Source organism: Chiroxiphia lanceolata, chromosome 9, assembly GCF_009829145.1.
Source record: "Chiroxiphia lanceolata isolate bChiLan1 chromosome 9, bChiLan1.pri, whole genome shotgun sequence".
In the NCBI taxonomy this organism is placed as follows: domain Eukaryota; kingdom Metazoa; phylum Chordata; class Aves; order Passeriformes; family Pipridae; genus Chiroxiphia; species Chiroxiphia lanceolata.
Window position 1 is genome coordinate 24,931,255 of NC_045645.1, and position 27,042 is coordinate 24,958,296.

The 27,042-nt window shown below is 55.5% G+C and overlaps 4 protein-coding genes across 6 annotated transcripts in view; 3 read left to right on the top strand and 1 right to left on the bottom strand.

The window, feature by feature from the left end:
• The window catches only part of NOTCH2 (notch receptor 2), an 85,024-nt gene extending 74,841 nt beyond the window's left edge, over positions 1-10,183 (top strand). The window contains exons 30-33 of the mRNA XM_032696456.1: positions 3,996-4,297; positions 4,649-4,796; positions 5,410-5,507; positions 6,428-10,183. Coding sequence (XP_032552347.1) covers positions 3,996-4,297; positions 4,649-4,796; positions 5,410-5,507; positions 6,428-7,771 — 1,892 coding nt within the window. The 3' untranslated portion in view covers positions 7,772-10,183. The remainder of the gene's footprint in view (positions 1-3,995; positions 4,298-4,648; positions 4,797-5,409; positions 5,508-6,427) is intronic.
• A 3,070-nt stretch (positions 10,184-13,253) lies between these two features.
• On the top strand, positions 13,254-15,126 carry REG4 (regenerating family member 4). 3 transcript variants are annotated; one of them, XM_032697051.1, is made up of 6 exons: positions 13,254-13,392; positions 14,042-14,170; positions 14,290-14,387; positions 14,468-14,605; positions 14,683-14,788; positions 14,955-15,126. In XM_032697051.1, exons 2-6 carry the CDS (start codon positions 14,107-14,109, stop codon positions 15,026-15,028), a joined length of 480 nt encoding a protein of 159 aa, XP_032552942.1. In that variant the 5' UTR covers positions 13,254-13,392; positions 14,042-14,106; the 3' UTR covers positions 15,029-15,126. The 3 variants fall into 3 exon arrangements, with proteins under 3 accessions (XP_032552942.1, XP_032552943.1, XP_032552941.1); XM_032697052.1 differs by having other exon boundaries at positions 14,062-14,170; XM_032697050.1 differs by having other exon boundaries at positions 13,257-13,392; positions 14,095-14,170.
• A 924-nt stretch (positions 15,127-16,050) lies between these two features.
• On the top strand, positions 16,051-19,522 carry HMGCS2 (3-hydroxy-3-methylglutaryl-CoA synthase 2). The gene is made up of 9 exons (XM_032697049.1): positions 16,051-16,282; positions 16,537-16,976; positions 17,242-17,367; positions 17,624-17,788; positions 17,859-18,027; positions 18,113-18,283; positions 18,781-18,887; positions 18,992-19,117; positions 19,198-19,522. The coding sequence occupies exons 1-9, from the start codon at positions 16,170-16,172 to the stop codon at positions 19,302-19,304; spliced, it is 1,524 nt and encodes a 507-aa protein (XP_032552940.1). The 5' UTR covers positions 16,051-16,169; the 3' UTR covers positions 19,305-19,522.
• A 516-nt stretch (positions 19,523-20,038) lies between these two features.
• Positions 20,039-23,724, bottom strand: PHGDH (phosphoglycerate dehydrogenase). The gene is made up of 12 exons (XM_032697063.1): positions 23,427-23,724; positions 23,090-23,241; positions 22,843-22,908; positions 22,709-22,763; positions 22,531-22,629; positions 22,295-22,427; positions 22,067-22,215; positions 21,693-21,845; positions 21,432-21,564; positions 21,044-21,171; positions 20,603-20,831; positions 20,039-20,348 (listed from the first exon to the last, which is right to left on the bottom strand). Exons 1-12 carry the CDS (start codon positions 23,562-23,564, stop codon positions 20,191-20,193), a joined length of 1,593 nt encoding a protein of 530 aa, XP_032552954.1. The 5' UTR covers positions 23,565-23,724; the 3' UTR covers positions 20,039-20,190.
• Positions 23,725-27,042: the final 3,318 nt, after the last annotated feature.

A 27,042-nucleotide genomic window follows, 5' to 3' on the forward strand; every position in this document is an offset into this window, starting at 1 on the left:
CCTTGATTAGCAGTGTGTGAGGCATCTGTCCTGGAACAGAGCAGCAGTGCAGCAAGATTGTTCATGATTTTTTTTTTTTATTTGCTGATTTATATCCTCAGCTTAGGATGATCAACTGATTGAATTCACAACAGAACTGTGAACTTGGAAGGAGATTTTTTTACCATGCACACAGGCTTGCTCTCTTTCAGTCCCAAATCACTAGATGCACTGAGAACACTGCTGCTTTTTATGAGTGTAGCACTAAGGCTGTCTAAGCTGGTAAGGGACTGGGTGAGTCATTTGATAATAACTGACCCCTGAGTTCTGAGAGGAGACAGTTGACCAAGAACTTTATGCTGGTTGGAAGAGCTGCAACCATGGCCCTTGTTAATATGTAGAGAGGTGATTCTGATGATACTGCTGCAATTCCTTTTAATTGAGTTTTGTGGGAATATTTCCACGCAATTTAAGGATGACTGAACCCATTCTCTCAGTTCCCTTCTATTGTCTTTTCTGCTGCAAAGGGAAGGAGGGATTTTTGTGTAACAAGTGTGAGAACATAAACCATCAGTTTCTGCCAAATTTAAGCTTTTCTTTATTTCCCCTATTGAAACTTCTAGTTGTGTGGCAGGGTAAAAGCTTTCCAAGTGCAGGCAATAATGTTTTTAAGACTTCGCACTGCTTATTTTCATGTTCACCCAAAGCTTTGTCCAACAACAGCAATGAAATAAGACTGACCTGTAGTTGTTTTCCCGCCATTCAGATGCAACTGCGAAACTTGCAGCAAGCTGCTCTGAGCTATCTCCCTCTTTGGCCTCACAAGCAAGCAGCTGTCAGGGGCAGAAATAATTTAAAAAGTCTGAGAAGTGTCGGATTAATGGGTTAGTAAGGAGGGGTAGGATTCCTCACAGTTAATATAGCTCTTTATCTGTCCTGGTCACCTTCATCTTTGCAGGCAGAGGGAATAAATGGACCCTTCTGAGAGGCAGTTTCCCTCTGTCCCAAGAAGTCTCTGGAGGACTGGGTGGCTCACACCCCAATAATGCTTCACTGCCCCTAATTACAAAGTGTGTTGAGGCTGATTTGGGTGCAGGTGTCTGGGCTGGAGCCATCTGAAGCTGGGTGAGTTAGATCCTGGCCACAAGTGCAGGTGGCAGGTAGAACAGTAGAAATCTTTCTAGAGAGAGGAGATGCAAGTCAAAATGCCTTGGAGTACCAAGGTTTGTTCCTTCTCTTAACCCAGCACCTTCTGCAGTCTCTTGGGTTTAAGGGGACCCAAAAGGTCCAGCATCCAACAGAAGTATTGCCTAGACATTTTGTCCATGGGTTCCTTACATCCCAGCTTTCAGTACATTGTGCCTATATGAGACCTTCAGGTGTACCTGTCTGCCTTTTACCATCTCGCTCCAAGTTTTACGTGTACTCAGGGGTCTGTTGCTGAAAGACGGCAACCAGAAGAGTTTTTATAAAATGCTGCTGCTATCTTTGTCTCCCCATGCTGTTCTTTCTCTGTGTCCCCCAGAGTGGGGAGGACATTCTTTTCACTGGAGTTGTTGTGAGTGTGAAACCAGGGTAATGCAATTATAGGCATAACTGATAACACCACCTGTAACTAAAATTGATGAACTGTCCCTATTATTATGCCTCTCTTTTTTCAGTTACTAAAACTTCAGTGGTTCAAACTGGAATTTTCCATGCTGGGTATCTGCCTCCAACTGGATGCTTTTGCATTCTTTTCCAGCTCTTTCAGAGAACAAGCTGGAAGGAGGAAAAAAGACATTGTGTCCACAACTTTTTTTTTTTCTAGTAGTCCATCAAGCACTTAATTGTGACGATGTAGCTGGATGTGCTTTTACTGGCCTCGTAAAACTATCCATGTGTGGCCAACTTGCAAAGCTCTGAAAAGAGCTGCACATACCTGAGAAACTTTGTGGAGGGTGGCAACTAATTAATCCAGGGATTTAGTGTGTGCTGTAGCTGTGTCCCTATGGAGCAGCTAGGCATGATTGTCCAGGACAGCTGCAGTGAGTGAGCAAGACAGACCTATCCTGTGAGGGGTTTTCCCCAGAGCTGTGGTGCAGGAGGAAAGGAAAGCTCCTTTCTGTGCTCTGTCTCTCTGCTCTTTGTGTTGTGGCAGTATGGAGGAGACCACAGCCTGACTGGAATACTGAGAAGGATTCATTTGGGACAAGGGAGCAGAGCCAGCAGTGGGAGGGAGAAGCACAAAAGGAGGTATAGGCTTAGAGAACAGGCGAGAGGGTCCATAGACAGGACTGGATCTTGGAACTGAACCCAGGCCCATACGTCAGCACTCTGCTGCCGTCTGAATCCTGAGGAAGGAGCTGGGTGGAAGGCTGTGTGTTCTGTGATGGTGAGCCACTAGGAGGAGCATGAATGCTGCTGGAGGCCACAGCCTGGCCTCTGCCCTGCCCCACGCTTGTACATTTCCAGAAAGTTTTGGAACTGTCCTAAAGTAGAGAGTCAAGAAATCTCAGTGATCAGAGGCGGGGAAATGGGAGCAGGGCATTCAGCTCTGTATATTACCTTCTATAGGGGGTCATCACCTTGTTTATGTGCACAGATTCCTAATTCTGCCACGTGGCTTTGTGCAGTGCAGATAGTGCACTGTAGATTGAGAGCTGTGCAGGCAGGGAAGCTGTTGTCTGTCCCCTGCTTGCCCGTGGAATAAATCAGGTGGTTGCTGAAAGATTGTCTTGTATTTCTGCTAGTGAGCCACACTGGGGAAGCAAAATTTGCGTTCCCCTTTGCAGAGCTCCAGGGGGGCACTTAGCACAGAGTGGTTCACTTCTGCTGCCATCTCAGGCCCTTTTACTTTCCAGGTGCCTCTGATGTGTGTGGAGTACAGCTGTAACATCAGTAAGAAAGCATCAGTGTCTACAGTTGAAATCTTTGGTTTTAGGTGGCAAATATCATGCAGTGTTCAGAGGCTGCTGAAACTGAAGCAGTTGGCATTTTTATGGGTTGCTGAAAATATGTGGAGATGTTTTAAATCTCAATTACACTGCATCAGGGAGGCTATTAACGAGGGTGAAAAACCATCACCATGAGCTAGTGTTCCTGGTTCATTCAAGGGAGCTAAGTTAAATTAGAGGTTTGGAGGAGCCTTTCTCCTTCCAGTGATGATTCAGGGACCTTGGCTGGATGAATGTTAATGTAGCCTTTGTGGACATGCCATCAGTGTGAGCCCATCACTGGAGACTTGTGGAGAGCAAGACCAGTATCTTCAGACTGTGTGAGAGCTCCAGGGATTTGTATCTGTGGTCTGGATCTGTAGTATTGGATTGGATCTCATTCCATGATCCTTCCTATGTGGTGTACTTCTGGGAAAGTATGGAGTGTACTTGATCAGTTTGTTTAGGGCTCTGGACGTGGAAGTTATTAAAAGTAAGATGAGGTTGGTGCAGGCAGTCATTCTGGGGCATTTGTTAGCTTTGAGTGCTTGACTGTCACAACTTCAGAGTCCTTCTCATGATGACCTGGGTGTGTAATAGATATGAAGGCTTTTGTCTGCATTTCACTTCAGGTTAATATCTCAAAAACGTCACCAATAATTGGTGGCTAGTTGTTCAATAATTTTTCTGTCAATTATTTCTTTTCCCCAGGTATGTGATTAGAACGTCCATGTGAATAGTTATACCTAGTTGACTGATGACTTTGATTTTTATAACCCTTGCTTCTCTCTCAGAATTTAGCTAGCCTTTGCATTTTGTGGAAGGTTTCCACTTCAGCAGCAAAGCTTTTTTTGGTTTAGAATGATCTGACTTGTTTAAGAAACACCTAAGTTCTTTAGATGCAGTAGGTATAAAAGTCCTTCTTGGAGGGAAAATAGCTTCCTAACTCAGTTGGGCTTTACGGTAAGAGAACAGGTCTGGGTTAAAACAACTGGAGGGATTGTCTGTAGCGGTAGGTGCTCAAGGAGGGAGGATTGTGAGAGGGTTTCCTTACCTTTGCTATCACTGCCAGGTTACTAATCATCATCTTTCCTGTTGCAGATGGATGTACTCCACTTATGTTGGCATCTCTGCGGGCGGGCGGCTCCGATATCAGCGAGGATGACGAGGATGGAGAAGACTCCTCAGCAAATATAATAACAGACTTGATCTATCAGGGTGCCAACCTGCAGGCCCAGACAGACCGCACTGGGGAGATGGCCCTGCACTTGGCAGCCCGTTACTCGAGAGCTGACGCTGCAAAACGTTTGCTGGATGCTGGTGCCGATGCCAATGCACGGGACAACATGGGACGGACCCCCCTGCATGCAGCTGTGGCTGCTGATGCCCAGGGTGTCTTCCAGGTACAGCAGTTGAAGAACCCTGTGCTCTGTATTTGTGTGAACCTGCCCAAGCTGCTCTCTGTTTGCTCACAGCCCTGCTCTCATGCCTTCCACAGTGTGATGGCCAGGCAAAACTGTTTTACACCCACTTTTCTCGGGTATTCATAGCTTGAAGAACTCAGCATGCATGAATCATCTTGCATGTATTTATTTGGTCTGTTTGCCTCTGTCACCTATTTTCTGGGTCCTTGCATTTCAGTGCTCAGGCTGCTTTGTCATTCTAAAGTTTCTCTTGAGATTTTGCCAAAATCCTCAGTCTTGGTCTGTAGTGGTATTGAAAAAAAAAAAAATCTGTCTTCCCCTGTTGTCCAGATCCTGATCCGTAACAGAGTGACAGACTTGGATGCTCGGATGAATGATGGAACGACCCCATTAATTCTGGCTGCACGTCTGGCTGTGGAAGGAATGGTGGCCGAGCTCATTAATTGCCAGGCTGATGTGAATGCCGTAGATGACCACGGTAACATGAACACCACATACTGGGCTGGGCAAATATTTGTCATGGTGTGAGCAGAGAGGGGTGAGCTTCTGCTCTCCCAGAGTGTGGGCTGCTCAGGAATTCTGTAGCTAAATCACACAGCGGGCTCTTCTGCAAAATCCTCTCAGCGGTAACATACTGCAGGCTGCTGCACAGTGCCTTGGTTAGACAGTCCTGAAAGGGAAGCAGAAGAAATATGGGGTTGGATATGCTGGGATTTTCTGGAGATATGACTCTGTGGATAGGTTATTTAAGAAACAAAAATAAAAAAGTGCTGAAAGTCCCATTGCATCCTTTGCCATCGGGGCACGTCAGAGCATGGTGATTTCCAAAGTGTTTTTTCCATTCTTCAGGACATGTTCACATGCTGCAGGCTGCACTGCAGTTGCTTCCTTCCCTCAGTGTACTCTGTACCTCTTGGCTTTTGTCTGCATTTCACTTCAAGTGAAAATGTCACCAATAATCAGTGGCTAGTTGCTCAGTAATCTTTCTGTCAATTGTTTCTTTTCCCCAGGTAGGTGATTAGAGCATCTGCTCTAGAAAATAGCAAAATAGCTCCTTGGTTTGTTACTGAAGTTGTTGGGTTTCCCTGCAGGTAAATCTGCTCTTCACTGGGCTGCTGCTGTCAACAACGTGGAAGCAACATTAGTGCTGCTGAAAAACGGAGCCAACAGAGACATGCAGGATAACAAGGTACAGTGTGGGGGTGCTCAGCATGCCTGTGCTTCCTAACTTAAAGCATCTCTTTGCTGTTGGTAATGAAATAAGTTCAGATTTTCTAAACTGAGTGCTCAGTGCAGGTCTTCCAAACCCGGACTGTGACCAGAACTCTCCCCAAGTGCTGGATGCCTTACAGGATTTCTGATACAGGAGAGCAGTTCTCTTTCTTGTTTGGCCAAGTCCTGGCCATCAATGCTGTCCTGCTTTACTTGCAGGGAAGGAATGCAATACAGAATCAATGGTGTGTGAGAGCACCAGGTGGAGTGCTGCTGGTGTCAAACAGCTGGATTCCAGTTAGCAGAGAGAAAGATCTGACAGTGCAGCAGCAGTCATGTTCTGTCATATTTCCAGGGATCTCAGTGCAGGGTGGATATGGGAGAGGAGCCCTTCTGTTTGAGAGACAGTCTGCACTGTGCAGATGTTCTGTAGCTTTACTGTTAGTTTTTGCTGTGTCTTAGTCCTTAATTTCTTTCCTCTGCCTAAGGTTTCTTTTTCGGATTATTATACATTGCTCAGTGAATTTCAGAGCTACTGACAAGCTGCATTTCCTTACTGGGCTGTTTTAGTCCTTTGTACCTTTCCCTCATAGGGGAGAGTGGGAGAAAGGCACAGGTGCTTTCATGGTTCCTCCAAGGACCCATGGCAGAATAGTGCCCTTCCTGGTGGGATAGTTCAGCCTGTGCTCCACTGCTGTGTATGAAATGATTTCCTGTAATCTGCCTTTTTAAGTGGGTACCTCTTAGAATGGGTAGTTCTTGATGACAGTTAATGTGACACTGCATTGAACAGCATTTAAATGGTTTAATGGTTGCCACACCATAAGGGATTGTGAGCTGTAACTCAGTCCCCCCCCACAGTGAAGCCTCTAAAATATTTACTCTCTGTGTTTTCAGGAAGAGACTCCACTTTTCCTTGCTGCTCGGGAAGGCAGTTTCGAAGCAGCAAAAATCTTGCTGGACCATTTTGCCAATCGAGACATCACGGACCACATGGATCGCCTGCCCCGGGATGTGGCCCAGGATCGGATGCACCACGACATAGTGCAGCTTCTCAACGAGTACAATGTGGCACACAGCCCTGCGGGGCACCCCGGGGCCATGCTGAACTCTGCCCTCTCCCCGGTCATCTGTGGCCCCAACAGGTCCTTCCTCAATCTGAAACACGCGTCATTAAGCAAGAAGTCACGAAAACCGAATGCCAAAGGCATCATGCCCACGAACCTCACCAAAGATGCAAAGAGGAGAAGGAAGAAGTCCCTCAGCGAGGGCAAAGGGCAGTTTTCGGAGAGCTCAGTGACCCTGTCACCAGTCGATTCCCTGGAATCGCCCCACACTTTTGCATCCGAACCAACATCGTCTCCTGTGATGCCATCGCCGGGGGTGTTGCACTCGTCGCCCAGCTCGCTACTGACCGCCCCGTCGGTGCAGGCCGCGCACACCATGTCCTTCTCCAACCTCCACGAGATGCAGCCCTTGGGACGTGGATCCAGCACGGTACTCCCATCTGTCAGCCAGCTGCTTTCACAGCACAGAACCACCCCTCCGAACAGTGGGCTTGGCAGGCTCCGGCCAGGCAACGTTTCCACTGAGTGGATGAACCGCATGGAGGTGAACGAATCCCAGTACAATGAGATGTTTGGCATGGTGCCGCAGGTGATGCATTCCCACCCCAGTGTTTCTCAGCAGAGCGGCTTGGTTCAAGCAGACACGAAGCACCTGGGAGTGTCCAGGGAGTCTTTGCCCCCCATCATGACTTTCCAGCTGGTTCCCAAGGGCGGCATAAACCAGCAAGCACTGCCACAGCAGGCCCAGCCAAACTGCGCTCAGAACATGGCTGGTCCTCTTAGCTCCATGTATCAGATCCCGGATCTAGCCCAGCTGCCCAGCGCCTCGTTCTCCATGGCTGCCATCCCTCAGCAGGACGGGCAGGTGGCTCAGACGGTCCTCCCGGCCTACCACCAGTTCCAGAGCTCGATGGGGAAGTACCCCACGCCTCCCTCACAGCACAGCTGCTACTCCTCGGCCACAGAACGGACTCCTAGCCACAACCGGCACTTACAAGGGGAACACCCATACCTGACTCCATCGCCCGAATCTCCAGACCAGTGGTCAAGCTCTTCCCCACACTCTGCCTCTGACTGGTCTGATGTGGCAACCAGTCCCGGTAACAACCAGCGCGGGCCGGCGGCCGCTCACATGACAGAGCAGCAGCGGAACAACATGCAGGTGTACGCCTGAGGGCTGGCCAAGGTGAAGCCCAATTAAAGTGGACTCCAGAACTCATGAAGGTCTTCCAGGATGGAAATGAAGAACCATTTTAGTATCCAAGAGTCTTAATGAGCCCAGGATGTTCTTTTGTTGGAGGGACTGCGGTCGCTGTAGGCTTGTATGCTTTTATACTAAACAGAGAACTGTAGAAGCTGGTGATGGAGAAGACCAGCTGGGTCACTTATAACCAACTCCCACGCACCTTGGATGTGACTGCTGTCTGCACTGGATTCTCCAGTCTGCTTTTAATATGTGTTCCACCGTTTCTTTGGGGAGACAGCTCTTCAGCTTAATACATCTTGTGGTCGTTTCTCCAGAAATTTAGCCAAAACCAGCTTTGTATCCTTATTTTGTTACTCCTTCTGTTACCCACGTAACGTCTCTCTGAAGCACCTTCTACTAGTTCTCCTCGAGTTCAAGTTGCCTTGTCTTGACACAGCTCAGAGCTGCACCCACATTCCTAGACCCTTCCTTCCCTCGGCCACTCTTGCTCAGCAAGTGAGCCGGACTTCCCAAAACACCTGCAGGTCAAGTGACACCTTCTGTCACGCAGCTTCACCCTTTCCTTTTCAAGAGTCTTTGTCTTATACAGACCCACTAACACCCCTTAGCGTTCTCACTGCCTGCCCCCCCAGGTATTATGAGATTATATATACATATAGTCTTTTAGGTTGTTTGTTTTGTTATTTCCCCTCCCAAAAACGCTGGTCTGACCTGGTCTTCCCGCTGCAGTGGCCTGTAGGCACATCTCTCCAGTGTTGTGTGTCTTCCCTGGGGACATGCCTGACCGTTTTTGACACACTACCTTCTCCGTGCCCCCGTCCTGCCAGGTGTGCCCATGACTGCCTTCATGGACTCCCATGCCGGAAGAGATGCACTGCTACTGATACAGGCCTTTTGGGAAGCTCTTGGGATGAGCATGAGTGTTTCAAAAACTGGTAACATGAGCTCCCAGCGTTCTTGCACAGTACTCCCCTCCCCTCCATCCAAGGGTGGCTGTGTGTCCTGTCCTCCAGATACCATATGCTGCCTCTTTATGGGATTATCAATAAGTGTCAAACATGTCATTACATGTTTGCAGTGTGTGTCCTCCTGCGTCAGGAATGACATCCAGCCCTTTGAAAAGTGTCCCTTTTGCTCCAGCCCTGGATCAGAGCTGCCTTGTCTTCCCCTCCCAAAAAGGAGGCTGCAGCACTGATTCCCAAGCAGGCTTCCAGCAGCAGCAGTGGTGTGCCTGAAGCCAGGAGCTGGGCTTTTGCAGCAGACCAAATAGTTCAGAAACCATTGCCTCATGCAGTTTGGTTCACAGGTTTGGGGCTGTCCTCTGCTCTCAGCTTCCGCCTATGTCGAGATTTCCCAGCTGAGGTGCCCCACGTGCCCTGTGGGACAGTAGTGCCATTCATACTGCAGCTCCCCCGACAGTTTTGGAGTAATGGAAGCCAGCTGTCGCTGACCTTAGACAAACAGCTGTTCTTTCTGCTTTGTCTGCAAGAGTAGCGCTTCCCTGAAGGGCTCCGAACCAGTCAGCAGCCGAAGTGAACATTTGTGGGGATGGTTTGCTCCTACCTCTTCAGGGGAACCCTGCAGACACGTGTTCCAAAGAGATCGGTGCTGTCGGCTGCTGCCAAAGGACTGAAGGCTGCTCCCCTCCGAGCAGGTCATCCAACACCTTACCATGTACAGTATTGTCTCCGATGTTTCTTTACATTCTAATCAAGAGTTAAAGTTGCCTTTTTTTCTTTTCCAACTCGACTCAATGGTACATGAAGGCAGGGCCTCAGGAGGAGCTGGTTCCCAGGGCCATTGTTCTGGGCTGAAGTTTTTAGTTCTGTCTGAAGTTACTGCTTTTTACAATGCACACAGTGTTCCCCGGCACGCTCGCTGCAGTGCACCCTGTGAAGTTTAGCTGCAGCTGACTCAGATCTCCAGGCAGGAGCCTGCAGCCTCCTGGGGGCCTGTCCAGGTACACATTTCACTGCAAATAATGAAGTGTTGCTACATCGATGCTAAAGAAACAAAGGGCTTTTCCTCCTTAGCCCCAAATAACCAAGTGCCTTTTTATATATGTGGCTACCTTTTACAAGATGAGTGTTTTCTGTGGAATGAAGTCGGTTCCGTGCCTGGCCTGTTAATATGATGGCCCTCTGCCTTTCTCTCTTTTTTTTTTTTTTTTTTTAACTACTTGTAAAGATAATATCTCCTTAAGGTGGTATTTTATCTCGTAAGTTGTAGAGTAACCATTCACACAGCAGCATTTTCCTATATTAATAATGGAAAATATTTGCTTATTTTTACATTTTTTATAAAAGTCTTTTATGAAAATAGTTGCTGCCAAATGTATAAGCAATTTTTATCCCCAGAATAAAAAGTACGTGCCCAGTGTCTGTGTGCTGCTGTTTTCATTTGTCTTCCTGGCTACCTTACACAGCCACCAGATTATACATGAATCAACAGTGTTCAGTAGCTGTTTAGATTCTGGCAACGGGGGTTTCAATAGCATTTTCACAGTCCATGTCAGGAGACAGCTTTTGGGAATCAGGAGTGCTCTGTATCTCAGCAGCACATGAGCCTTGCTACTTAGACCCACCCAAGGAAATTGGAAGCAGCCTGGCTTGGATGTAGCCAATGGATTGGTCTCTTGGTTGGCTGAGAAGAGGGAAGCCAAGCAGCTGGACATACTGGGAAAGACAGGGAAGGGCTGGGATGGGACCTTTCTTGGATACTTTGCATAAGAGCTCTCACTTGCCTGTGAGTCCGGGAGGCAGAGAAGGGCTGGGGCATTTGTGTGGCTTTTAGAAAGGTTGTGAGGAAGTGTGGGTCAGGTGGTGATTAGTGGGAGCTACGGATTCCCTCAGGTCCTGCTTGCTTCCTTCCCTTGGCTGTTTGCTGTTTTTCTAGCAGGGAAGAGGACCCTCATCGCTGGAGCTGAGCCTGCCTCCCTGGCTTTGTCTCAGCAGCACAAAATCATAGAACCCTTAAGGTTGGAAAAGCCCTCTAAGATCAAGTCTAACCATTAATCCAGCACCACCATGTTCACCACTGGTCTGTGTCTCCAGGGGCCACATAAAGATGTTTTTTGAATGCTTCCAAGAATGGTGAGTCCACCACTTCCTGGGCAACCTGATCCAATGCCTGACTGCCCTTTCACTGAAGAAATTTTCCCTAATATCCAATCTAAACCTCCCCTGGTGCAGCTTGAGGCCATTTACTCTCATCCTGTCACTTGTTACCTGGGAGAAGAGACTGACCTCCACCTGGCTACAGCCTCCTTTTAGGTAGTAGAGAATGATAAGGTTCCCACTGAGTCTCCTTTTCTCCAGACTAGGAGCATGAAGATGTGTGGTTCTCCAGCCTCTGAAACAGGGAATCATGACTCCTCTGTCCTGGTCTCAGACTTGAACAGTTTGACTTGGACAATCAGACAGCAAACTGTCAATAGCTGCTGTGCTGCATTTGGAGCATGGAGATGCCACTGAAGCCTTGGGCTCCACTAGTGCTCACCTGGCTGTTTTCCAGCTCTTGCTGTGGACTCGGATGGAGCTGGTAGCTAAATTACGATGCCTAGCAGGGGTAAAGCTGCTGGGGGCATTTTAAGGGTTTAATATTCAAACAGCACAGCTCCTTTATCTTCTGGTAGAGCCAGCTTGGCAAGTCCAAACCTCCGGGAGGCATTCATCCATGTTCTCCCACAGCCTGCACATCTGTGCCAAAGTTTAGCAAGCTCTGCTGAGCCTCTGGCACAGCTGCGTCGAGTTTACTGGTGCTCAGGCTGAGACTTGAAGCTGTGACTCCTTGGGAACAGCACATTCCTCTTCCCCAGCCCGGGATGGCCGGGGGCTTGTGGAAACTTGCTGTATTGCATCCAAACATGCCTAACTGAGCCAGCCAGGCATGGAGCTGGGGCATCACTTATCTAACCGAGAAGAAGAGGAGGAACCTCAGGCTCCTTTGGGGAACTTTTTCACAGTTTTTCGTAAATCAAGGGTGGAGCCCTATTTTCTATGGGGTTACTGTGTTTCTAGAGTTTCCCCATTAGTCAGGGCAGCTATTCTCTGGAGGGTTGTTTCTTTCAGAACTGATAGCAGGCAGCAGCTGTGTTTGGACACAGGAAGGCTTTTTACACCTTTGATCCCAGAGGGTGCCTAACAAGCAGCAGCAGCTGCATCCTGGCTTTGTGTGTGAAGTAGATGGGTCTGATCCTCCTCCCTCCCTGGGGCAAAAGCCAGACCTGCCTCTGCATGCCAGCATGGAGCTGCTCCCCGTGGCTGCAGCAGCATTCACTTGTCTGCATGTTTCGGCAAATGCTGCCACAGAGGAGATCCCATGGGAGATCCCATGGGTTCATGGCTAGATCCTGACAGCAAGCTCTCCATTTTAGGGGAAGCAGGGCTCAGCTCTGTGTCTGGATCCTCTGCAGGTAGCTGCCTCCTGCGTAGCTCCCACTGGCCTCCTCCAAGGGTTTTGTGGCGGGCTGGGAGAAGGAGAACCAGGCATTGGCTGGAGCTGACAGCAGCAGGGTACTGGGCAGGAGCTGGCAGCTTTGCAGGAGCCACGAGACAGGCAGCAGGATGAGCTTTCAAGGCCACTTTGGTACATTATGAGCCAGCGAAGCGACACTCCAGAGCAGCATGTTTGCAGCAGTAGCGTAGAGAACTCCAGGTGCCTCCCACAGGGGCAGAGGACTCCCCGGGGTGAGGAGCAAGGACCATGACAGAGAAGGCTGTGCCTTCCCTTGCCTAAGGGTTCCAGCTGCTGGGGCCGGGGACAGCCCACCTCTGTGGCTCCATGCCAGCAGCACCCTCCCCAGCGCTGGGGCTGCAGGTTCCCCACGTGGGGCAGGGGCAGTGGGGGGCTGCTGCTCCAGGACCTGCCCCCTCCTCCTGGAGGGACGCAGAGTGACAAAGCCCTGCGTCACCGCTGGGCACGAGGGCTGGGCACCCACACCGCTGTCTGATGGTACCGCCGGCCCCCGGCTGCAGGCTGTTCCCACATCCCGTCGTCCTGCATCCTGCTCACAAACCTCCCCTGGCAGTTCAAACAAGGGTGGTGTGTGGGTGACGCATGGCAGAGCTGGGCAGGGTGTGGGGCCCGGCTGGGTGCCATCCCTCAGCTGGGGACACGGGCAGTGCCAGCGGGTGGTCCCCGTGTTCCGACTGCTCACTGCAGGGATGCTCTGGCCGGGATCAGGGGCTCATCCCCGGGGCTCGCCCTGCCAGCCCCTGGCCCAGCCAGGGCTGTGCCAGCAGGCATCCCTGTCAGGTGCCAGGCTGCTCTCAGCCACAAGATTACCTCTGTATCGCGGGATCGATTTATGATAATTGCAGGGGGTTTATTGACCAACTAGGACAGGCTCTTCCTGTCTGTTTCTAGAGATATGTTAAATACAAACAGAGTTGTAGATCTGGGCAATTTTCCAGCAAAGCGGGGGGGCGGGGGGGGGGGAGTCAGCAGTAAGACTTTTATGGTGAGAATCACCTGAGCTGGGCAAACACCGATGCTGATGAGCACCAGGCTATAAAGGGCAGCTCCTTTCTTCTCCTCTCCCGGCGATCCACGACAAGCCATTATTCCTCTGCATCTCCAGATAACAGGTGAGGAAGAGGACTCTCACAAAGCAGCTGAGACCTTGGGATGCTCACAGCTGACTTGGGGGTGAACAGGAGCTGATCCCAGCCCTGACAGCTTCCAGGGACCTGAGCTCTGCGCTTTTCTGCATGGGGCAGGCTGCGATGATGCATTTTTCAACCCTGCATTGACTTTTGTTGCTGGTTCTTTGAGGAGAAGACAAGCTGAGTCTGCAAATTGGCCCCAGTGCCCAGAGATTAGCCCACATAAAGGGGAACTGTGCTGATGCAGCTGATTTGTCTCCCCAGCCCGGGCAGGACTACGAGCTCAGGGTGTGAAAATGATGCCGAGCACATAGTCCCTGCAGCCCTATTGGCCGCGGCTCTGCCTGTTGGTGCTGCTGCTGCCCCAGGTTCTCTGCCCCATGCCTGTGGCAGCACTCTCCCCATGTCCCCACAGACCAGCTTGGCTCACTCAGATGCCTCCTGCCAAGGCTGTGACTGGTGGGGCCAGTGTGGGCTGGGGACCCCAGCCATGCCTGGGACATGGGATATGGGCACGGGACAGTGACCTGTGCCAGGGAGGAGAGAGGGAGGCACAGACTGCCATCTCCTCCACATGGTTGAAAGGGGCCACATTCAGCCCACAGGGTGGGTTTGCACTCTCTGGGCACAGGTGGCATCTTCTGTCCCCAAGGACCTCGTGTGACCCCCCCTGAGCCTTTACAGGGATCAAGGAGGATGGTGGCAGCAGCCAGACTCGCCCTCCTGCTGCTGGGCTGCACAGGGCTCCTGCAGCCAGCCGGTAAGTCCCACGGCTCGGGAGGCAGCTGCTTTTGTAATGGGGACAGAGGGGAGCCATGCTCCTCTCCAGCCAGCAATGCTGGCTGTCCCCCATCCCTCCCCACTGCTCTCGGTCTGCAGTTGGCAGGTACATAAACTACTGCCCTGACAGCTGGTCCTACTACAAGCTCAACTGCTTCAAGTACTTCTCTGATGTCCGGACCTGGGATGAGGCTGAGGTAAGCCCACTGGGGCACACAGGCAGACGGGGACTCCCCATCTCCTTGAGGTGCCCCAGCACTGACAGCTCTCCCTGCAGAGCCAGTGCCAGGCCATCCAGGACGGCGCCCACCTGGCCTGGGTGGAGGACCAGCGCGAGGCCATCACCCTGCAGAAAGCCATCTCCTACCACCAGCGCGTGCAGCCCGTCTGGCTCGGGCTCCACTACAGTGAAGAGGTGAGGCAGGGGCTGCAGGGGTGATGGGGGCTGGAAGGCCACAGAGCCATGCCTCTGAACCTCCTCTCTCCTCACAGAGCCAGGACTGGAAGTGGACAGGTGGGGACAAGTACAGCCCTGCCAGTGGGCTGCCTGGGAATGGTGCCAGACCGGGGAAATGCGCCATGTTGACCCACCAGAGCAGTGAGTGCCCAGATCCCACATCCACATTCAGTGCCTCCTCTTGGCTGGCATTCCCCCCCTCCCTCCTCCTCTGGGTCCTGGCCCTCTGGGGGGGCTGTAGTTGGCAGAGCTGGTGCCCCTGTTCTAACCGTGGCCCCCACCAACCCCTGGTCTGTTTCTCCAACAGGCTTCAGTCTGTGGTCCAGTGCCAACTGCACTCAGAAGCATCACTACATCTGCAAGTTCACCCCCTTGCACTGAGCACAGCCCCTGGCCCGTGGGGGACCCCATGCCGGCGATGTTCCTCCCGTGCCACTTCTGCTCCTCTCTGCACAATTCCTAAAAATACATCTATAAAAAAAGAAGCATGCAAGTGCTGTGTGAGCTTGGTGCTGATGCAAAGCCCTGGGCTGGTCTGGGAGGGAGGGAGGCAGGCAGGTGCTTCCATGGCTCTCCCAGCTTTCCTGCTTCCAGGGGCTTCAGCACTGCTGGTGCTGGCAGAGCTGTTTGGGGATGAGTTCCCAGGAGCTGCAGGGCCAGTGGCTCTCCTGGCTGAGTGCTCATGTTTGCTCATCCCCAGCCCCTTGGTGCCAAACTCGACAGGTGTCCCTGGGGAACAGGTGAGGGGACAGGAGTGTCCCCAGGGTGCAGATACGGAGACCTAGGGCACAGAAGTGGGTGGGGGATTGGAGCTGTCGTGGGTGTGCAGGCACGGGGACAGAGCTCCCCCGGGTGCAGACAGCTCCACAGGGATCTGGGGGCTGCGACGCTGCCCCACGGCCATGTTGACAGCACCACCGGGACCAAAGGTCCCTTCTTGTGTCACTATAATGTTGCCACAGGCATCACGTGGCTGTTTGCTCTGCTGCTTTGAAGATGGCTCTGTTCCCACCCAGCTCAGGGGGTTTTCACCCCCCCGGAGCCGCGGCACGTGTCAAACGTGGACTGCGCCCTGGGCAGCACGGATAGTGCCAGCACCAAAGACCTGACCGCCCTCTGCTCCCTCCCAGGACCTCGGGGGCAATCGGAGAGGAAACAGCGCCGCGCTCACTGCTCAGTGACCACAGCTGTGCCGGCGAGCCCTGGGCACCGGAGCTGCCCCCGCCGGGGCTGCGGAACAGCCGATCCCGCGGCTCAGCTCCGGCTCCAGCCGAGCGCGTCCCCGGGCTTTGGGGCACAGGACGGAGACACCTCGCAGGCTCCCCCCTCCGAAGCCCCGCTGCCCCTGCTGTGTTGGCTGGCGCTCGGCGACCTTTGAGCGCCAGTGTCCGGCACGCTGATAAAGGCCGGGAGGGCTGTGCCGAGCTGCCCACGCAGTTTATAAAAGCACCACGCAGGGCCCGTCCCGCTTTCCCTCTGTCCCGCCGCTCGTCCTTCCGTCCGTGCAGCGATCGGGGCGAAGATGTTGCGCTTGGTGGGCCGTGCCGCACGCTGCTGGGGGGCCAGATGGGCACCACCAGGGCCAGAACAGGCACCCCGGGGGGCCCAGCACCCCGTGGCCTTGCAAAGGGCATGGTGAGCATCCACATGGATCGGGCGGCTGGAGACGTAGCCAGGGCAGGGTGGGGAACTGTCTGAGCTCTTAAACCTTGCTGGGGAAGGGGATCCTCTCCCTCTTCCCTGGCAGCACTGCCAGGCACAGGGAATTAGTAGGGATTTGGGGTGCTCCCAACCTGGGCTGCTCGCTGGTGGCATCTCCCCAGGACCACCCCCGTGTTCCCAATGCTCAGGGCTACCACGGGACTGCCACCACTCCCTCTGCCCCACAGCCTCTCCAGTGCTGCCGGGACGGGCGCCTGGCCCAAGGATGTGGGCATCCTGGCACTGGAGGTGTACTTCCCTGCCCAGTACGTGGAGCAGGAGGAGCTGGAGCGATATGATGGTGTGGAGGCCGGCAAGTACACGCGGGGCTTGGGCCAGAAGCAGATGGGCTTCTGTGCTGCCCATGAGGACATCAACTCCCTGTGCCTGACGGTGGTGCAGCGGCTGGTGGAGCGTGGGCGCCTCTCCTGGGATGCCATTGGCCGCCTGGAGGTGGGCACCGAGACCGTCATCGACAAGTCCAAGGCTGTCAAGACTGTCCTCATGCAACTGTTCCGTGACTCAGGCAACACTGACGTGGAGGGCATCGACACCACCAACGCCTGCTACGGGGGCACGGCCTCGCTCTTCAACGCGGCTGCCTGGGTGGAGTCCAGTGCCTGGGATGGTGAGTGCAGGCAGGGACTGTGCCACGGGGCTGGATGCTGGGTGGGTGCCATGGAATAGGGGGAGGAGGCAGGAGGGGACCTGAAACCCATAGATACTCTGGCAAGCTTCAAAGGAAGCTGCTGCCCCTCCAGGCTCTCCATCACCCCTGTTTCTTGCTTACCTTGGCTGTGACACCTGGCATCATGGAAATGGGAATACACGAGGGCCATGGTGTGGAGGCTTCCACCTGCTGATGGCCCTGCCAGTCCCTGTCTCCTCCCCAGGTCGTTACGCCGTGGTGGTGTGTGGGGACATTGCCGTCTACGCCACGGGGAACGCGCGGCCCACGGGAGGTGCCGGTGCCATCGCCATGCTGGTGGGACCCAACGCCCCACTGGTGCTGGAGAGAGGTCAGTGTTATGAGACCCTGGGGATGGCAAGCTGATGAGTGCTGTCCCTGGAAGCCATGCATTCATGTCCCAGGCCTGGGCAGAGCTGCTCAGCTCCAGCAGCACTGGATCTGCCAGACCCTGCTGCGTACTCCAGGATGCCTGGCTAACCAGATCCCTGTGGGAGGCTGGTGGATGTCAGAACTGGCATGGCAGGCAGCACCCCTGGGTGCTTCTGATTGGGCTCCCTGATGGTGGGCTCTCCCTGTGCCCCCAGGCCTGCGGGGAACCCACATGGAGCATGCCTATGATTTCTACAAGCCAGACCTGTCCTCTGAGTACCCAGTGGTAGATGGGCAGCTCTCCATCCAGTGCTACCTGCGGGCGCTGGACCGCTGCTATGCCGTGTACCGACGGAAGGCGGAGAGCCAGTGGCAGCAGGGTAAGTGGCAGCACCCCTAAGGTGCCCATCCCATCCCCCTGGATGCTCATGGACCCATGTTGCCTTCCAGCCGGCATCCAGAGGCCCTTCACCCTCGATGACTTCAAGTACATCATCTTCCACACACCCTTCTGCAAGCTGGTGCAGAAGTCCGTGGGGCGGCTGCTGCTGAATGATTTCTTGGCCTCCCCCAACCCTGACACGGCCTCCGGCCTCTACAAGGGGCTGCAGTCTTTTCGGTGGGTCCCTGCGCCGTGTCCCCCACCCCTCAGCCCAGGTAGGGATGTGCCAGTGCAAGGTTTGAGCCAGCGTCTCTCTGGGCAGTGGTTTAAAGCTGGAGGACACCTATACCAGCAAGGATGTAGAAAAGGCATTCCAGACAGCCAGCCAGGACATCTTCAACCAGAAGACCAAGCCCTCCCTGCTCCTCTCCTCCCGCAATGGCAACATGTACACACCGTCCATGTATGGCTGCCTGGCCTCCCTCCTGTCACAGTAAGTCCCCCAAAATGCTGGCTCAGGGGAGGGAGGAGGTCATTTTGGGAAGGCCCTGGCTGGCTGGAGGGGGAGGTGCCAGCACTCATATTCCCCCCTTCTCAGCAGAGACCTGACAATTTCATTGCACACAACCCCCAGCATGGATGCATCCCGCTCCGTGCCATCTCCCTGCCAGCCTTTTCATCCCAGCTTGCTGGAGCTGGGCCAGTACATAAAGCCCTTCTGTCATTGCCAGGAGGATGAAAACCCCGTTGTCATGACCTGCAGAATGAGTGAGCCCACGGGAAGGGAGCCATGGGAACAGACAGGCCCTGGGGGGAACAAAAGCCTAGTCCCTGGCACCACTGCACTCCAGGGTCACACTCCCTTGGAAATGTGGCCCCGAGACACAAGGGCCCCCCTGTCTGGGAAGGAGGCAGCCCCCTATGCTACCCCCACAGCCCTGCATGCCCCTCACGCCAATCTCCTCTAACCCTTCTAAACCCCTGCTGCAGGTCCTCAGCCAAGGACCTGGCTGGCTCCCGGATTGGTGCTTTCTCCTATGGCTCGGGACTGGCTGCCAGCATGTTCTCCTTCCGTGTCTCACAGGATGCAGCCCCAGGTGAGCCCCAGTGGAGGGAGGCACTGGGAACGGAGGGTGGTGTGGGGCTGTGGGGCCCAGGGCTGCCAGTAGTGCCATCTCACTCATGGGGTGCCCGTTACCAGGCTCGCCCCTGGACAAGCTGGTCTCCAGCCTGGCTGACCTGCCGGCTCGCCTGGACGCTCGCAAGCGCGTGGCCCCACAGGACTTCGCGGAGATCATGAAACGACGGGAGGAAACCCACCACTTGGGTGAGTGGGGCTGGGGGGATGTGACACCCCCCCCCTGGGACCCCAGGACACCCCTGAGAATCACTGCCCTCTTCCTGCAGCCGACCACGCTCCCCACGGCTCCCAGGCAGATCTCTTCCCCGGAACCTGGTACCTGACGCGCGTGGATTCCAAGTACCGCCGCGAATATGCCAGGAAGCCCATCTAGAGGGGACTGGAGGGGTGAGCCCTAGGATGGGGGATGCTCTTTTTACCACTGTCATCCCATCTCCAGATCCGGGGCTGCCTTCTGTGGGAAACTTCAGCTTGGAAGACTGGGGAATGTCCAGTGGTGCCTCGGGCCCCAGAGCTGGTGGAGACTGCAGCTCTTCTGCAAACACCTGGGCAGTGCAGGGAATAAAGGTGTGGATGGGAGGGGGCAGCAGCCTGGCTCTGGGTCCTGGTCTTGAGTGGTCTCCTCCCACCCCAGGACACTCCCCTTAAAAACCATGGATCTGGATCGCAGCCCCTTACAGGATTTATCCCACGGGCACCCAGCATTGGCCACCTGCCCCGTTAGACTTGTGGCTCAATAACCCCCATTATCCCAGGATGGGAGTGTGCCCTGACATTTTGAGGGAGCCGAGTAAAACCCAGCCTCCCAGTCTCCAGATTGGAAGTGGTAAGAATCCATTTTCCCTGTGAGGTCACTAAAGTGAAACACCCTCATGGCAAACCCCAGGGGCAGGAGGGGGCAGGCGACGCAGGGGCTCACGGGAGGGCTCATCCCCCTTCCAGCACTGCTCTCTGGGCCATGTCCTGGCAAGGGACTATGGCCAGATGGGACCTCTGCAGCAGCAGAGACCTTTGCACCCTTCAGCAAACAGCAGCAGGGTTGGGGAGTGGTGAGAGCAGGAGGGAGGGGATTTGGGGTTGAGGACAAGGGACCACACAGAAAACGTATCATATGCTCTCTCCTTCTAGACCCTTTATTGAGTGTGGGGCCACCCCAAACTCAGTGTGGGGGTCAGGGACAGCTGGCTCCAATGCTTCCCCAGCTGGGGGAGGGTCCAGGTGCTTCAGCCATGGGGAGAGTCCTTGTTGACAGTTGGGGTCTACAGCAGGTGGAGCTGGAAGATTTCTGTGACACGTGGCTTCAGCTCGCTGAGGTTGGACAGGGGGGCTGAGAGACCCACGATGCTCCACTGCTCCCCTCCCACTGTGCTGGAGCTGTGGTAGGACTGGAGCTGGACCCCCATCTTGCCCAGAAGCCCTGGGGAGGAGAAGAGGGGTTAGAGACCACAGGCTGCCCCACAACCCAGCAGGGAGCTGAGCTCTGCTCACCCCAACACCCCTCAATGGTCCTTTCTTCCCCCACCCCAAGTCCTTTGCTCCACATCACCCAACCCCCTGCCCAAGCCCCCCATCCATCTCTCCTGTCCTTGCTGTTGCAGGGGCTCAGCTCTGGTTCAGATGCAGGGCCCCCCCAGGCTGCTACCCTGCTCAGGGCTGGTGCAGGGAGCTCACCCGTCAGCGTGGCCAGAGCAGTGGAATCAGAAGCTTTGGCTCTGTAGATGAGGAGAGGACCAGACAGTGGGGCTGGCTGCTTGAAGGTGGCCCCGTTGATCTCCCGCAGCACCGGGGTGCTGCCCTGTACCGTCCCTGTCACCCGGTGCGGGGTGCCCTGCAGGGACACCTGCACCAAGCCAGTGCTGCTGTCGGGCTCAGGGGCCACGTCGCTGTGGGTGGTTGTGACCTGTCAGAGACATGTGGCTGTTCAGTGCCCAAGGTCCTGCCTGTGGCAGGGTATGGAGAAGGGATGTCCTCAGAGGCACACTAGGGAATGTCCCTCAGCCTGAGTGCTGCATTAGCAGCCTTGTAGGGTGTCCCAGGCTCATGCCACTTGGTGAGGAAGGGCAGGGTCTGGATGCACCAAGCTGACCGTGCAGAGGCTGGGTGTCCACGCACCTTCAGTCCAGCCTCCTGGGCCAGCAGCATGGCATTCACCAGGGTCACCTCCTTCTGTGTCCCTCCAGCCAGCATGCCCGCGGCCACGGCAGGCGTCAGGTAGCTCCCGGCCTCCCGCAGGGGTGTCCCTGGGGTGCAGGGAGGTGGCGGATGTGGATGGGCCAGCAGCAGAGAGGTCAGCCCTGCACTGGAGCAGCCAGCCTGGAGCTGGTCCTTCCATCACCCAATCCATCCACCCGTCCCTACTCCCATCCTCCCACCCATCCATCCCCACACACCCCTGTGCTCCAATCCCACCCTCAACCAACCTCCTGTCCATCCTCTCTCCTGGTTGCCCTCCCACCCATCCAGGCCAGAGGTCCCTGCACACCCTTCCTGCCTGGCTCACCTAGGGTGCAGACCTGCATGCTGCCCTGCACTTGCTTGCCCACTATGTGCAGCACCGTGCCCAGGGCCCGGGCCAGGGCAATCCAGGGCTTGGTCTGGGGTGCAAAAGCCTTGCTGAGAGCCTGTGCATTAACCTGTGAGGGAGAGCAGGGTGAGCAGTGAGAACCTGCCAGTGAGTGCCCTGGGTTGCTCCCAGCGCACCCATGTGTTACAGATGGGGAAACTGAGGCACAGAGGTGAGGTGCCCAGTGGGGGGACTCACTACACCAGTCAGCCCCTTCCCCGTGGCCATATCCACGATCTGCATGGCGATTTCCTTGCCGCAGCGGCTCTGTGCCTCCCGTGTGCTAGCACCCAGGTGTGGGCAGGAGATGACATTGGGGTGGTTCACCAGGTCACGGTCCTTTGGGGGCTCCTGCAGACACAGTTCCATCCTGCCATCAGCCCCCAGCACCCATCTGGGAACTCAGAGTGAGGGGCATTTACCCTCCTTCCTTTACAAGGAGGGAAGCTGAGGAGGGCTGTGCCTGCTCCCAGTCCCGCAGGGTTTGCCGGGCTGCCTTGGCCTGGCTTGGGCAGAGTTAAGGTGATGCTGAGACAAAGCAAAACTCGGGAGATTCCCACAGCCCAACTCACCTGTGTGAAGACATCCAGGGCAGCCCCGCCACACTGCCCTGACTGCAGCGCCCGCAGCAGCGCGCCCTCATCCACGATGCCACCGCGGGCACAGTTCACCACCTGCACGCCACGGCGGCACTTGGCGAAGGTGCTGTCATTCAGGAGCCCTGTGAAGGGAGGGCTGTGAGCAGCAGGGGTCTGCCCTAACTCTCCCCAAATGTCCCTGTGCCGGTGCTCACTCCATACCCGTGGTGGAGGGCAGCAGTGGCGTGTGCACTGTGATGAAGTCGCAGCGGGGCCAGATCTGATCCAACGGCAGCTGCTCCACGCCAAAGGTGGCTGAGACTTCGGGAGTGATGATGGGGTCGTAGCCTATGGTCTGAGGCAGAGCAGGCACTCACTCCTGCAGCCTGGCACGGTGGCTTTGGCTGAGCCAGGGGGGTCCACTATCCCCATCACTCCTCCCGGCCCCATTTCCTTACCTTCATGCCGAAAGCCTGCATGCGGGTGGCCACCTCCCTGCCGATGCGTCCCAGCCCCAGCACAGCCAGCGTCTTCCCGTTCAGCTCCATGCCCATGTACTAGGGTGCACAGTGGACCATAAGTGAGCACACCCCACATGGCCACCCACCACCCGGAGGTGCTTCACCTGCCTCCTACCTTCTTACGGTCCCACTTGCCCTCCTTCATGGAGGCAGCTGCCTGTGGGATCTGCCTATAAAGGAGGCTGTGGTCAGCATGGGGCAGGGGGCTGCAGGGCTCATGTCTGTGCCCCCCTCCTGCCCTGCACTCACCTGGCCAAGCACATGATCATCCCACAGGTGAGCTCCGCAGCGCTGAGGCTGTTCCCAGTGGGTGTGCTGGGAATGGAGAGTGGTGTTACTTGTGCGTGTGACCCGGGCTGACAGGGTCTGCACACCCTGAAGGTGGAGATACGCAGGGTGGTGCTAGGGATGCCATGGGTGGGGATGGCACCCTACTGAAGCTTCCCCTGCCTCCCCAGGAGCACAGGCAGGGATGTCCCTGCACTCCTGCTCTTACTTCATGACCAGGACACCCTTCCTGGTGGCTGCTTCCACGTCCACGTTGTCCACACCAGTGCCTGCTCTGCCCACCACCTGCAGCCTCTCAGCTGCCTCCAGCACCTCAGCCGTGACTTTGGTGGCCGAGCGGACGATGAGTCCATCGCAGTCCTAAGGAGTGACAGACACGGTGAGTGGGACCAGGGCCAGAATCCGCCGTGCGAAACTGTCCGGACTCTTGCATCAGACGGGAGGCGGGGACCAGTCGAGGGGGTCCGCTGCCACCCGGGACCGGCCCACTGCGCCCACCCACCCATGCACTCACCCACCCACGCGTGGGTGCAGCCCTGCCTCACCCGGATCTCCCGTAACAGCTCTTCCTTGCTCAGCCCGGGCTTCTCCTGCACCCGGAGCCCGCCGGCCTCCAGGATCTCCCGGCAGCAGGGGTCCAGGCTTTCGCTGATCAGCACTTTCTGCAGCTTCCCCAGCGCCATGGTGCGGCCGGCCCGGCCCGGACGGGACGGGACGGGGGTGCTGGCTCTCTCCGCACTCCGCCGAGAGGCTTCTGCTGCCCCTCCGCCAGGCTAAAAGAGCTGCGAGCGGTGCACGTTTTTCGGGCTCATTGGGTCCCGTGTCCATAATCCCACCTCCTTCCCCTCCCCGCCCCAGCCCGCCCGGGCCCCCCCTCATCCCTCCCGCCCCCGAGGGGAGGGAGGGAGGAGGCGGAGGGGAGGAAGGCCGGCAAGGGGCCGGGCCCCCCAGCAGCCTCAGAGCGAGGGGAGTGTGTGCGCCAGCAGGACCCCGTGGGTCGGGGAGCCACGAAGCCGGGGGGAGTGGGGGGTAGGGTGTCCCTACCCCGCGCACCACGTCCTTCAGATTCCCCGTCCTGCACATCCCAGCTCAGCAAGGCAGGAGGGGAATGGCGGTGGCAGCCACGATGGTGCGGGTCGCTTCCCCACAAGCTGGGGGTGCTGCTGCCAAGGCAGCAGCCTGACTCCAGCCCATGGCGAGCCCGGCCATGCCCTTCCCAGCTCGCCCAGGAATGGGGTTCCCCAGACTCCCCAGAGGTGAGGCAGTGCCATGGCCCTTGTCCATCCCCAACATTGCACTCGCTCTTGAGCAATGCCCCCGATAAGGGGCCGGGGGCACAGGGCCCTGGCCACTAGCTCCCAATGACGTGGGGTGCACGGGAGCCACCCAGCAAACGCCCTCCATGGGGCAAGAGCTGCGTGGCTGTGTCCAGTGACCTCGCAGTGGGAAGTGCTGATTCTGGGGACACGATTGTGAGGGGACACCATGGGACCAGGCACTGCCCAGCATGCTGGATGGTGAGGGATGGAGGGTGTCCCCTGCCCATGGGGCCAAACTTTCACAGGGCACTTGGACCAGACACACCCCAGGTACTGCCCATGGGGAGCCAGGCCTTCCTTCCACCACTTTCCATACAGTGGGAGTGGGCAGGACAGACACGGTGCTCCCAAGCTGGGTCTTGAGGGGACTGAGCCCTTCCCCAGGCTCTTTATGCTGCAGGCAGCAGGTCTGGACCAAACTGCCCTGTGTGAGACCTGGGTGGCCCCAGAGGCTGTTAAACCCTGCAAAGCCCAAGAGATGGGCAGACAGGAGGTGGCTGGGATGGGATAACTGCCCTCACCATAGGCAGCACAGTCGAGGTGGGGGAGCCCGGTGCTATGTGCACCCTGGAGACATATACGGCCTGGTACTACCCATACACAACACTACGTACACTGCAGCCACAGCCAGGGAACAACCGTGACGCCAGAGTGGGGAAAGTCCAGGGCAGCCAACACAGGGGGAGAGAGGTGGTCAAGGGCAGCAGCTGGTGAAATCTGCAGCACGGTCCCAAAACAGCCCCCAACACAGAGCAGTGTGAGCCGGCGGCCAGGACGGGGCTCCCTCTCCACAGTCTTACGTGCTGGGGGCACCCACACCGCGGGACTTGCTGTGGCTGGAACACGGCCCGCGGCCTCGCAGCCCTCGGCACAGCCCTGAGCCGGCCCTTGGCTCCGTTTTAACCATTAGGACCTTGCTCAGGGTGCCCGCCGACCCGGCATCCCGGTGTCCTGCTCCCCGTGCCGCCACTGTCTGGGCTTGCCCAGCGCCTCCCAGGCTCCTCTCCTACGCCTGTGGCATTGCCTGTGCGGAGGCCACGCATAGCCAAGCCACTGCTGCCGCTGGGATCGCATTTGCCGGCTTTTTCCGGGCTGTTGGTGCCCTCTCCTGGGTTGCATGTCCACAGGCACATCCCTACAGCACCCCAGCCCTTGCCGGGGGCCTGCTGGGGCACGGGGGGTGCTGGCGGCGTGGGGGTGCCGGCAGGCACGTCCCCCATGCCCTGCTCTCCAAGGGAGCCAGCTGGAGGGGATCCAAAGCTGGCAGGGCCAGCAGGATGGGTCCTGGGGGAACATGGGCTGTGGTGGCTGATGAGGCATGATCAGGCTGGAGTGTGGGGTTTGTGGGGGGATGGCACCCTTCTGCTGACCCCATTAGTATCAGGTGTAAAGAGTAAGAAATTTGGCAGAAAATAAACCCACCTGTGTTCCAGCTGGTCCTCAGAGATCAGAGGGGCCGGAGACAGCTGGGCTTAATTTCTGAGTATAATCAATTTGGCACTATAGGTCGTGTTCAACAGGAACTTCCACAAGTGCAGATTCACATATTATTCAACATCTTGTTCATGTGTTAATTCAACACCATAGGTCTGGTTACATTCCATAAGAGCCTTTGTGATCACAGATTCGTAAGTACTGCATTTTCTTGAAGCAGCAGAAATACAGACATGGCATCGGTGTTGAAAAACTCATCAGTTGCAATAGACCTTTTACTGTAACAATAATGTTGTGTTAACCAGGGTAATGATAATAACAATTGTATGCAGAAACTTACCAAGAAGTTGGGAGGAGAGAGAGGAGAGTAGCCCATTGCTGTCTCCAAGGCATTTTTGGGTCTTCCTCCTAACCAGGTAAAATTTCTATTCTGCTTATATACAACCCAATCTTCTTGCCCTACTCCACTGTTATGCAGAGCATGATCTAAGTTAAGAGTTGAGTAATACAGTCATACAAGTGGTAGCATGTACTTCACTAAGCTTATCAGCATATGCAGGAAGTGTATTTTAATATTTAAATTACCCTTAATCAGAAAAATACTTTTTTGGCCATGGTGTCCTTTACACTTCTGGTTGTATGACTTTGTTCTGTTCATCAGAGCCAAAGCAGGAGACTGTCCCGTCTCCACAGGACCTCCTCCTTCAGTCAGCTCATCCTTTCTTGGCATCTATTCCATCCACACAGGTAACACAGAGGGTGCACAGTGTAGGCCATGGATAGTAACCCCTAGCCCTTGCCTGGGTCCTTGGTCATCATCCCACACCAGGGTCCTGGATGGGCTCTGCTTGGCAGCAGGTGGGAGGGCCATGGAGGACAGCTGGGGAAGGGGATATGGGGGTGCAGGACAGAAGGGAATGGGGCCAAGCAATGAGGGAGAGGGCAGGGGCAGAACTGGTATTGGAATGACAAGCAGGGAAATTAATTGGGGGGGTCAAAGGGGATTGAGGTTATTGGAGTTGAGAAGGGGTGGGGGAGATGAGGGATGTTATGGTGGGATGAGATGCAATGGTGGGATGAGATGCAATGGTGGGTGTTCAAGGGGGTTTATGATGGTGGAGTCAAGGGGGATACAGGGATATAGAGATGTCCCAGTGGAGAACTGGGAAGTCATTAGAGAGCAAGTGAGGATGTTGTGGGGCTGGAATGGTACGCGGTGGGGAGGGTTTAGGGGGGTCTGGGAGTGGCAAAGGGGATTTGGGGGTGTCAGTTCTGGGATGGAGGCATCCAAGGAAGGGGATGACAAGGAGGACTGGGGGATAACTGGAGTGTCAGGATGGATGGTTGGGGGTGCCATGGGGGATTTTGGTTAATTAGGTGTCTTTTAGGTAGACTGTGAGGTTGGAAG